At 49.3% G+C, this 12,031-nt stretch overlaps 1 protein-coding gene and 1 long non-coding RNA gene across 7 annotated transcripts in view; both read left to right on the top strand.

Annotated features, from left to right (window-relative positions):
• sipa1 (signal-induced proliferation-associated 1) overlaps nt 1–10,488 on the top strand; it is a 24,999-nt gene extending 14,511 nt beyond the window's left edge. For 4 of the 6 annotated variants that reach the window (XM_027273841.1, XM_019278067.2, XM_019278068.2 and 1 more), the window contains exons 5-16: nt 2,574–2,748; nt 3,126–3,229; nt 3,382–3,539; nt 3,625–4,231; nt 4,318–4,592; nt 4,840–5,226; nt 5,520–5,646; nt 5,726–5,849; nt 6,475–6,573; nt 6,696–6,765; nt 7,803–7,881; nt 10,019–10,488. In XM_027273841.1, the coding sequence (XP_027129642.1) occupies nt 2,574–2,748; nt 3,126–3,229; nt 3,382–3,539; nt 3,625–4,231; nt 4,318–4,592; nt 4,840–5,226; nt 5,520–5,646; nt 5,726–5,849; nt 6,475–6,573; nt 6,696–6,765; nt 7,803–7,881; nt 10,019–10,162 (2,349 nt within the window). In that variant the 3' untranslated portion in view covers nt 10,163–10,488. Of the gene's footprint in view, nt 1–254; nt 380–456; nt 646–2,573; nt 2,749–3,125; nt 3,230–3,381; nt 3,540–3,624; nt 4,232–4,317; nt 4,593–4,839; nt 5,227–5,519; nt 5,647–5,725; nt 5,850–6,474; nt 6,574–6,695; nt 6,766–7,802; nt 7,882–9,909 lie in introns of all 6 variants that reach the window. The other 2 variants (XM_027273842.1, XM_019278070.2) reach the window with 2 other exon arrangements.
• A 1,391-nt stretch (nt 10,489–11,879) lies between these two features.
• The window catches only part of LOC113744408 (uncharacterized), a 6,430-nt gene continuing 6,278 nt past the window's right edge, over nt 11,880–12,031 (top strand). Inside the window, exon 1 of the long non-coding RNA XR_003461501.1 lies at nt 11,880–11,965. This is a non-coding gene — a long non-coding RNA (uncharacterized LOC113744408). The remainder of the gene's footprint in view (nt 11,966–12,031) is intronic.

The raw sequence follows: 12,031 nt of genomic DNA, 5'->3' as shown, positions 1-12,031 counted from the left end.
AAGGTACGTGCAGCGAGTCACCTTTAATTTCTGCTGATTGTGTTGCAGTCGATGCAGAGAGTAATATCACAGGGAAAAATCAATGCCTGTCCAGCTTAATGAAACGAGGACGGACACTGTGGTGCTATTCAAACATGGATTAACAATCACACAGCTCGGATCATTCAGGGAACCAAACGTGAGGAGGTCAGGAGGGTTGTATGGAGGGCAGTCCGACTCCTCTGTATTCTAACTCAGCTTCTTTCTCATCACAGAGCATCAGAACTTCTTCGGCATGGACGACCGCCTCGGCCCGGTGGCCATCAGTTTCCGCCGTGAGGAGAAAGAAGGATCGAGTGGAGCTCAGTACAACTGCAGAATCATCTTTCGCACCACAGAGGTAAACTTCCCCTCGCCGGGTTCACTTCAGTTCAGTGTGTGTTGATGTGATGTGATGAATGTGACCCGTCCCCTCAGATGAAGACCCTGCGAGGATCCATCCTGGAGGAGTCGGTGCCGTCTGCCGCTCGCCACACGACCCCTCGAGGCCTTTCCCCCAAGAGGCTGCTGGAGTTCATCATGCCCGAGCTGAACCTGCACTGCCTCCGCCTCGCCTCCAACTCCCCGAAGGTCCGCGACACCCTGCTGAAGCTGGACGAACAGGGGGTGAGTACGGCCGACACTAAAGATGCTGGATGTGTCAGACTGAAAGCTTTTCAGGACGTCAGGCGGTTAAAAATATCAGCAGACAGCTCTTTAACAAAGGTCAGAGTCTGAAGACTGATGATCACCTCCTGCCCACAGACATTAATCTCAGCGTTTAGACGGGACAGCAGCTACTACACCTCTTCTACTGTATATATACACCATACATACACATATCTCCTCTCTACTACTGCTGCCTGCATGATTTTCATTTCTTTATTTAACCAGACGAGACATTAAGAAGGATTTCTCATCTACATTAAACTAAACAGACATGAAACAGTCACAAGTATCATTCATCAGGAACTCAGTTAGGAAGCGATTGAGACAATTTGTCCAGTTTCTTGTAACAACTCCCAAAAAATCAGCGGCAGCAGATGGAATGAAAATAAAAAGAATGTGATGGATTTAGGAGCTTTGATTCGGATGTGAGAAGAAGACCAAGTATTACAAGACAAGTTAAGATCAGATCGACTTCATTGACCCCACACTGGGGAAGTTCAGCTCGTGAACACAAGGTGGATCAGAAATTGCTCTTTGCTCTCACGAGTTGAAAGCCGTCCAGAGTTAGCAGCTGTTCCCAAGTGTAAATGGGTCACCCGATGTTTCATGAAGTATAACGGAAAGGTACTAAAAATACCCAAACTACAGAGAACGGGTCAGAGCCGACGCCCACAGCGCCTCTGTTTTATATTTTACAACTATTGGCTGCAATAACTGACGTAAGCAGGAGGATCGAGAAGAGTTTGTGTCTGTGCACGTCGGTCTATGAACTCAAAGAGGGAAGTCATTTCAACAATCCTGGTTTGAAACAGCAGATGTAAAAGAGGAACTGAGTTTTTGTTTCATGTTTTCTGTTCAAGGTGGACGGAGACACAGCAAACAAACCACGACTTTAGTGTTCGCAGCGTTAAATAAGAGATGAATGAAAAGCTGCTGTGACACTTCACCCTAAAACAATAAACTCAATCAAATGATTTCATCACTGCGTCACGAGACGAGCTGCGATATATACGACTGTATCATCAGCGTATGGACGAATATCAGGGTTAATAACTTTAAATGTATTATACGCACAGTCGCACATCACAACCACTCACCCCTACACACACTTCAGAGTCACCGGTTAACCTTCAAGTGTTTGTGGGAGGTGAGAACATGACGTGCTAACCACTGCACCACGAGCAGTTTAATTCAGATCTGTGTCTTTGTTCTCATGAATGTTTAATGTCCGCTGCTTCTTTAATTAGTAATTCAAGATGTCTGATGTGTTTGTCACATGATCTAAAGCAAATCTTCAAGTCATAGACACAACCTGTCACAGATGATGAACTCACTGATGTCCTGACAGAAAGACTTCTTTCTTTCTTTCTGTCTGATGTTTGAAAGTATTTGTAATCTCACTCGGCCTCGTCTTCGAGGACCGGTCAGACTTTAGAAAGACGTCCTTCGGTCAGTCTGCTGTCTCAGTCTGAGGAAGTTGAATCCACATCCTCAAACGTTCGAGAGTCACCAAACAAAGAGCGCCTTTTATTTCTCACACTGTTGACCTGCATGGACAACATGCACATTTCTAATTGTGTGCTTCACCTGCAGAACAGCTCATATGATACTAATCACAGTCATTGAAGCTCCATCACATGTAGAACCCGTCTGCAGTGGACGTGTATTGAACAGTTTGCAGTATCGAGCAGCCTGAGCTCGTACAAACAGAATAAATGTTGTCACGTCACATTTCACCACAGACGTTCTTCAAACAAGTTTTTCGAGCTGCAAAGCAAAATGTCAAACGCTCAGAAAAGGTCCCGGCAGTGAGAAGATGTTATAAATATTCATACTTTACATCGTGGTGAGGACAATTACAGACTCTTCTCTGTCTCTTCATGCAGCTGAACTTCCAGAGAAAGGTCGGGGTGATGTACTGCCGGGCCGGGCAGAGCTCAGAGGAAGACATGTACAATAACGAGAGCTCGGGCCCGGCGTTCGAGGAGTTCCTGGACCTGCTCGGCGAGCGCGTCCGCCTGAAGGGCTGGGAGAAATACCGAGCTCAGCTGGACAACAAGAGTGAGCTGAAAACACACCCTGCACCCGGATCCATTCGCTGCATCTCACCTTGTCGCAGTCCCATTATCTGAAGGGCATCAGCGCACCGCTGAAAGCCAAAGATAACTGCTATCTTAGCCACATGTAATCTGAGTAATGCTGCAAAATAGCATAGTCACTGCTGATTATCTCCGAGCTGTTCTCTGCAGAGGCCGATGGACAGACTCAAACCTGTGTTTGTTTGTTTAGCTCATCTGAAGCCAACTCGAAGCTAAAGGGGCCCAGAAGACCAGAACCAGAGGGTTGCTGGTTCTGGTCCAGCATGTGCTGCAGTATGTGCATGTGTGTGGACCGTTTGATTGGTTCATTCTGTGTGTGTGTGCTCTGTGTTTGTTTAGCGGACTCTACGGGGACGCACTCTCTCTACACGCGTTACCAGGACTATGAGATCATGTTCCACGTGTCCACCATGCTGCCCTACACGGCCAACAACACTCAGCAGGTACGACTCCATGATTATTCCACGTTTAATCTGTCTGTAGCTTTTCCATCTAGTTTCAGTTCTGGATTTTATTTTGAAAGGTTTAATTTGAAAAGCTCAGTGTGCTAACGTCGATAGCAGCAGAGTTCCCATGATGCCTCTGTGTTTTCCAGCTGTTGAGGAAGCGTCACATCGGTAACGACATCGTGACGATCGTGTTCCAGGAGCCGGGCGCGCTGCCGTTCACGCCAAAGTCCATCCGCTCGCATTTCCAGCACGTCTTCATCATCGTCCAGGTCCACGAGCCCTGCAGCGACAAGACCTACTACAGGTGTGACTTCCTGTCCGCTCCCTTCAAAATAAAGGTCGTACACATGTCGAACGTCTCTGACTCTGTCCTCCATCTTCCCTCTCAGGGTGGCGGTGACTCGCTCTAAAGACATGCCGTTATTCGGCCCGCTGTTCCCGAAAGGCGCACGCTTCCCGCGCTCGCCCGCCTTCAGAGACTTCCTGCTGGCGAAGGCGGTGAACGCAGAAAACGCCGCCGAGAAGTCGGAGAAGTTTCGCTCCATGGCGACCCGAACGCGGCAGGAATACCTGAAGGACCTGGCCGAAAACTACGTCACCACCACCCCTATCGACTCCTCCACCAAGTTCCCGCTGCTGTCTCTGGGAGGGAAACGCAAGGACAAGCTGAAGGGCGCCAAAGGGGTGGAGCTGCACAGCGCCGGGGCGCTGGTGTGGGCCGTGATGGTCAACGGCGGAGACGAAGGAGAGGCGGGAGAGCTCCGGCTGCCCTGCCTGCTCGGGGTGTCGGCGGAGTCGGTGGTGCTCATCGAGCGCTGCACGCGCAGGGTGGTGTTCAACTGCTCCTGCAGGGATGTCATTGGCTGGAAGGCGGTGACGGAGGCTAAAGAGGGCGGGCCCTGCCTCGACATCTTCTACGAGCGCGGGGAGTCGGTGTCGATCAGCGTGATGGAGAGCCAGGCGGAGGATATACGGGAGGTGGTGCAGAGGCTGGAGGTGGGGAGCTGTGTGGAGTTAGGCGGAGCTTTAGCCGTGTGTTCTTTGTATCTTCATTCATCCACCTTCTTCTTCTCCGCCTGCAGCTCGTCACCCGGGGCTGTGAGGCCTTCGAGGTCACCCCCCTGCGTGACGGCGTCGGCCAGCCCGGCTTCCTCATGAACGAGGAGGGCTTCGTGACGGAGCTGCAGCGGTTCTGCTACGCCGAGAGCGGAGGCCTGCAGCTGTGGGCTCGGGTGGTGCGGCTGTGCGGACACTCGCTGGTTCACCTGAGTCCTGACGAGAGGACCAGGCTGCTCCGCACCGCCCACAAGATCCACATCACCGTCATCCCGCCGGACGAGAACGGGAAGCCTCGCAGGTGAGACTGGAGAAGGGGCTCATGGGTACTGTAGTCCCAGAGGTGTCACTCTGAGGTCATCCTCCTGACAGCCAATCAATCCCTCTAATGAGCTCTAATTACTCCGCTCAGCGTTCAGGTGGTTTCAAAGCTGACAGCTGATTTATTTATACTCCAAACAAAGACAGACTGTCAGAGATGCTCCACAGACAAATATAGAAGATCTTTGATGCAGGTTCTGTCACCGACTGTTTGTTCTGTTCTGCAGAAGTTTCTCCGAGCTGTACCAGAAAGCCATCAAGGACGCCGAGTGTAAGCCCGGAGAGGATCGGTCCGGAGAGGCCTGGGTGCTGGACGAGAGGGAAGAAGAAGAAGACGAGGAGGACGAGGAGGAGGAGGAGGAGACGTTGGTGGTGGAGGAGGACAAGCTGAAGGCGGGCGGTGTCATCGAAGCAGATCTGACGGAGGTGCAGGTGGAGGCCGAAGAGGGCGACGACGGCGAGAGAAGCCGCAGCTCGCTGCTCACGGCGCTCAGCTTACCTTTGTTACGGGCCACGTCTCTGCAGGAGCAACCGGCCAATCAGAGCCAAGAAGGCAGCGCCCCGCAGCTCACACGGAGCTGCTCATTGGAGAGACGGCCGTCCATCCGAGACACGTGAGTAACATCATGTCCATAGAGGCTGTTGGTACAAACACTCGGGTACCCGTCGCTCTGAGCTCACCGCCAAGCTGACGAACTGATCTAACAGCAGCTACAGCATTAGATTTAAACACAACACCACCTCCACCCTAACCTCCACCTTCATGATGCTGATATTTGATGTTTTTATGAGCTGACAGCGTCACGTGACGTGTCGCTCTGCAGATTACTCTGATTACTCCTCTGAGTGCTCCACTTTCCGTGCTGACCTCTGATTGGATCAGCAGCTTTGTGTTGTCGTCCGACAGGCACGTGTACGACAACGTGGTGCTGAAGGGGGAACGCCACATCTACGAGAACGTGGGCGAGCTGCGAGACGCCACGCCCGACCTGATCCTGGCCGTCAAACCGAAGCTTCCCCTGGAGGACGAGCAGGTGAGGACGGAGACGCCTGACGGGTTTGTCCTCGGCGCTCGGCGCCGTCCTGATCTGACGCTGTCGTTTCCTGTTTCAGTTCATGGCCGCCGAGTTCGGCGACGACAAAGCTTCGGCGAGCGACTCGACTTCACGGCTGTCGTGTGTCGACCGAGCTGAAAGAAACTCACGAGCGCTCAGTCTGCATAACTCCATCACCAAGAGTGAGTCATCTAATGTTTAATCATGTCACACATGTTCTGACCCGGTCCTGGTCCTGGTCCTGGTCCTGGACTTACACAGACACCAGCTGACCCCGATGTTTGTGGATCATCTCCGCCTGGTTGAACTCCTTTTTTCCAGATTGTTCCTCCCTCTCTGTCTCCTTCATTATCCTCCCTCTGCTCCTCTTTGTCCTCCTCTTTCATCCTCCTGCCCCCCGTTCAGTTAATCTAATATCAGCCGCTCAGCTGCCGCCCCCCCGCAGGGCCTCAGATAAAAGGGGGACAGATGGGCGGTGGGAGGGGTGGAGGTGGAGGCAGCCCCAAATCAAGGAGCCCCTCTTCCACCATCTGTCAGCCTCCGCCGAGACCACGAGCATCATCGTTAAAGATTCATTTTGTGGTCACCGAGTGTTTCAGCGCTTCAGCCTGCAGCTCGTTAAAAATCATCAGAGTCAGAAATAAAGATTCAGATTTTCAAACCATCATTTAAACAGTCAACAATCACTTCCTCCACCTCGTCCTCCATCAGCACAGCAGCGGCTCCCCCATGTGGTCGCTCTGTGTTACAGCAGCTCTGCAGTCTTCATGTCTTCACGTGTCTCCTCTGTCCTCTCGTCTCTCTCAGTCCTCTCAGAGACAACAGACTCCACAGAGGAGGAGTGGCAGTCCATCGCCGACCTCGCCACCGCCTGCCGCAGCATCCTGGAGGCGCTGTCGCGAGAAGGTGAGCTTATACATGTCAGGGCGTCCGCACACTTTTGGACGTGTAAAAACTCTGTCCACCTCCGTCATGTGACTGCACCTGTAGATATGAGATATTAATAACGTGATGATGTTCCTCTGCAGACCGAAAAGCTGGAGACTCGTCGCAGGCTGGAGATCAGACGGACAGCAAGCTGAAGGACTCGAAGGACAGGTGGGTTACATCCTCCATCCTTCATCCTCTCCATCCTTCATCCTCTCCATCCTCTCCATCCTCCATCCTCTCCATCCTTCATCCTCTCCATCCTCCATCTTCTCCATCCTTCATCCTCCCTCAATTATTCAGACTTTACGGGCTACGTCCAACAAGTCGATGTTCCTCCACCCATAAAGAAACTGAGTGCTGACTCAGTGAAGTCTGACTCACCGCCTCCGTCATCGCTCTGTAAAACTTCCTCTGCGGCCTGTTCGACTCTTATTTTTCTCCTCTGAGCTGCGTCTGAACATCCGAACACGAAATGAGTCTGAGGGGAAATAAACCGAACCATGGAGGAGACGTTCATGTCCGCCCACGTCCTGCAGAGGTCGACACTGAGCACGCTCCAAAAACTACTGCACCAACACAAGGATCACAACACAACGTTCAGAGACGTTCAGAGACATTCTGATTATATTTAGAGGCACAAATGAAACGTTAAAGTTTCCCAGTGACCCATTTGTCCACCCACAGGTGACCCTAACGACCCGCAGGTGACCTTAACGACCCGCAGGTGACCTTAACGACCCGCAGGTGACCTTAACGACCCGCTGGTGACCCTAATGACCCGCAGGTGACCCTAACGACCCGCAGGTGACCCTAACGACCCGCAGGTGACCATAACGACCCGCAGGTGACCTTAACGACCCGCAGGTGACCCTAACGACCCACAGGTGACCCTAACGACCCACACGTGACCTTAACGACCCGCTGGTGACCCTAACGACCCGCTGGTGACCCTAACGACCCGCAGGTGACCTTAACGACCCGCAGGTGACCTCAACGACCCGCAGGTGACCCTAACGACCCACAGGTGACCCTAACGACCCGCAGGTCACATTTTATTTGCTGGTTTTGGTTTGACTTGGTACGACAACAGAACCGGGCTCGACCGAGCTGGACCGAGCTGGACCGAGCTGGGCTCTGAGCGGTATTTCTTGGTTGTTGTTGCCTTCCTGTGTTTGACGTGGTGTCACTGCGTCTCTTTGTTGCAGTGACTCTCCAGGCCACCTGGAGGAGAAGGTGTCGCAGCTGGAAGCCATGCTGAGGAAGCTGCAGGATGACCTGCAAAAGGTGCTTTGACTCTGAATATTTGTAACATTTCATCAGCTCCGCGCGAGCGTCGGCAGGTAGGAAACAGGATTTGAGCTCCTGTCGCTGGAGCCAGACGATGTGTCGACTCGCTGCAGACGCATTAGACAAAAACACTCAAAGTATTTTTATTTATTCCTAATTCTGTTGTAAATTTGTACAGTATCTATATTTGACTTTAAAATGTATTTATGGATCTGATGCTGTTCTCAGTATTTTTGGCACTTTTCTCTCTCCGTACTTTTTGTGTCGCTGTTTATTTCTCATGTCAAAGACGTTTGTATGATGAATTCAGACCTCAGACTGAAGTCGGTCCTCAACACGAAGTCCACGCGTGTTCCCGGAGCTTTCAGCACGTCTCATGGGCTTCCTCCAGCCTCTGACGCGTGGAGCTCGTGTTGAGGACGTTTGGTTGATAGTGTGTGTTTCTGTGTGTGTAACAAAATATGATATAAACATTATTCCTCCCAGTTTATGGAACTTTTTCTATTTATTTTATTATTGATTCATAAAATGCAGATTTATTAGAGTAATGACATTTAGTGACGTTAAGTTACAGGAAATGAATCAGCTGCTTTTCATCATTTATGAAGCAAACGTGAAACTTTTGTCTCTGTTTTTATCACGTAAATTGAAAAAAAAACATTTTTTTAAATATTTTTTGGGGTTTTGGACTTTTGGTCAGACAGAAAAAACAATTTTTTGGGGTTTTGGACTTTTGGTCAGACAGAAAAAACAATTTAAAGGAACAATATGTTTCATATTTCATCATGTTATCGGTCTGATACCGTACACGGGACATGGCGAGGCTCCGGGTTGCCACATATGAAATGTACTGATGAAGTGGATCAACACAGTTAACGTTACGTTAACGTTAGATTAACGGTGGTGAAACACAGTGATGACCCAGAGACAGTCACATGATCATCATCCGTACACTGACGGAGGCTTTAACGGGTAATGAGGCTTTTTGTTTTACGGTAAAAAACTGTCAGCTGTGGTTAACAGAATGTAACCGTAACAAGTACGGTTTAACTTTTCCTAATATTGCAGTAAAAGGATGTTAGTGCTGTTGATTTCATTATTAAGGTTTTATTTCATATTTTTACGGTGAAAAACTGTCAGCTGTGGTTACTTGAATTTTACCGTAGGTTTACCGTAATAAATACGGTATACGGTATAACGGAACAAATCATATGACAGATCAGCATTTCTGTTGATGAAATCTAAAAAAAAAAACAACTTGTATTTATACAGTAAATTTGGGAATAAAACACAAAACTTAAGATCGACAGCACTAACAGTCTTTTACCGTAATATTAGAAAAACACGTATTTATCACAGCTGACAGCTTTTTACTGTAAAACTGTTTGAGTTGTTTTTTCACTTTATTTCACGTTGAGGCATTTTATTCCATATTTTACAGTATTAATACATTAAAGCTGTTTTGCTGTATAAATAAAACACGGGTTTGTAGTATTACAGTTTTACTGTCATTTAAAATACGACGTTATTCTGTATAGAAAAAATAAAGTTTGAAACATTTGACTGTCACGGTTCGGCAGATTCTTTTTCACCGTGAAATCTACAGACTTTTTTACAGTGTAGCTCCTTTCAGCTCAGAATAAAACTTGACTTACTGTTTTTGATTTCATGTTCTTGATTCATTTGTGCTGAAACTTTCAGAAAGTTTCTCTGACTCCGTCTCCTCCACGTCACGCCGTCTTTATTCTAACTGTGCGCTCCCCTCGTGTTCGTGTTCGTGGGGGTTCAGCGTCTTCGATCTGGCAACCCGTGTGCTCTTCAGGTGGAGGTGATTGGCTGCAGTGCTGATGTTCACCACTAGATGTCGGCGTTACATGTTGCTCCTTTAATGACTTTAATGAAACAAGGAGCCGTGTTCACTTTGTGTCTGACCAGCAGCCTGAAACCCCAAAACAGACGATGCGTTCAGTGTCTCTCTCCTTGTGTGTTTTTATACCGAGCTCTGTGTTTATGTGTGCCCACTAGTTTCCTTAAAGCCAGCGCTGTACCTGTCGCTCCCCCTCCTCCTGTCCCGTTCCTGCCACAGCGATCTGAGCGACGGCTTGTGTTTTTGTTGTGTGCCGATGTCTTTCAGGAGAAAGAGGACAAGGCGGTGCTGCAGGCCGAGGTGCAGAGCCTCAGGCAGAACAACCAGCGGCTGCAGGAGGAGTCTCAGAGCACGGTGGCTCGCCTCATCAAAGTCACCGAGCTGCTGTGCAACGTCAACAAGCCCTGTTAGCCTCCACGCCAACGCCACAAACGCACAAACTGCACAGACACAAATCAGCAGAGAAAGATGCAAAGCGTTACTCTGCAAACACACACACGATGCCACCGTCTGATCCTGGAGCTGCCCATCGGTGAGGGAGTATGCAAGACTCTAACATGCCTTCATGGACTGACAGCAGAGTGTGTGTGTGTGTGTGTGTGTGTGTGTGTGTGTGTGTGCGTGCATCTCTTTACTGTAACTTGCTTCAATACTTGACAAACTGAGCTGAAGAACACTTGCATCAAAAAAAGTGTCAGTGAAGACTGAGACCCGTCCAGCATGTTCGCTGTCTGATCTGAAACCACCAAAAGTGTACATATACATATATATAATATATAGTATATATAGTATATATATATCCCAATCATATATGTGAACGGTATGTGCCCTGCTCTGTGCCGGACGTGTTGGAGCGGTCCTGCCTGGCGCTGATCGTTTAAAAAAGACAACTGAGCATGCCCCGACCAACAGAAAGACGAGGTTCGTAGCTCTCCTGAGAGGGGAGGCGGATGAACTCCATCGGCCTGTAGCTGTTTCCTTCTAACCTCACTATCGTAGCAGCCATACTGTAGAAGAAGAGCGCCCCCTGCTGGCCTGACACCACGAGCACCGACATAGCTTTAGGTGTGTCACACCTTCTCGTGGTTTGAAGGTGTGTTGTGTTGGCGGACGCCTCCACCATCTCGTGTGTGTTTTGTGTGTCGTTCTTGTTCTTGCACTTGATTTGATTTCTGTGAACCGGGTCAGGAACTGGTCCTGGGTTAAGCCCCCCCTCCCCAACCGACTGACGCACCATTACCCACCTGTCCTCTGCTGACGGCGCCATAAAACTGGAGGATCTCTTGTTTTTCTCCTCCTCAGTGCCAAGTTCAAACCCAGGCAGCTCTCCTGAATCAACCCTGAAGACTTCAACAAGAAACGGATGCCAAACGCTGTCGGACTCGTCTGTACAAAACTTCCTTTGTAACTTATTTTAGAGTCACTGTGAATACTGGTACCAGCATATTAGATACAGTATATACAGATTAAATTATGATACTTTATGTGGAGATACTGTACAGCTGACTGTTTCAGTTACTTCGTGCATTGGCTCGTGTCGCCCTCCTTTCACGGGATTGATTATGCAGACGATGTTAGCGCGGGCCCGGCCGTCGTCCCGTGTCCTGTATGGTTATTTAGATTGTAGGAGGTGGTCGAGCATGAAATGTGCCAAGCAACTTCCAGCCCTCCCCTCTGTATGTGTGTGTGTATAAAAATGTAAACTTAATATCATGCAAATGTGGATTTTTCTTGTAGCTGTTAAACTGGAGGTTTAAAAAAATGTGAAACGATGCAGAAAATTAAAAAAACACGGCGAGCTCGAACGACGACGCGTTTCATGCAGATCCTCGTTAACGAGACTGAGGTCGTTGGTTTGGCTGCAGCTCCTGAGCTACGCCTTAAGAGCCAAACTCTCCGGGCGACGTCAGACTGGTCTCAGACTGGTCAGACTGGTCAGATGGTCAGACTGGTCAGACTGGTCTCAGACTGGTCAGACTGGTCAGGGCTGGTCAGACTGGTCAGCCGTCTGCACACTGACCTCTTCTGCCTCATCTCTCCTCTCTGGTTGCACTTCCGTATGTTTTCTTTCTGTTTTTTGATGAAGACCGATCACGGCGTCACATGACCGATGAACATCGCCACATTAAATAATGAAGACGTGTTGTTAGTTTCCGAAGCTCGCAGATTGTTCAAAGATGCAAATCTCTGATTTTAATTAAAGAAAAAAAAAAGGTGCTTCAGATGATGGATGATGATGATGATGTGATGATGATGAGCACTGAAATCCAGCTGAATGTA

Source organism: Larimichthys crocea, chromosome XXII, assembly GCF_000972845.2.
Source record: "Larimichthys crocea isolate SSNF chromosome XXII, L_crocea_2.0, whole genome shotgun sequence".
Lineage (NCBI taxonomy): Eukaryota > Metazoa > Chordata > Actinopteri > Sciaenidae > Larimichthys > Larimichthys crocea.
This window is presented reverse-complemented; position numbering and strand designations above follow the sequence as displayed.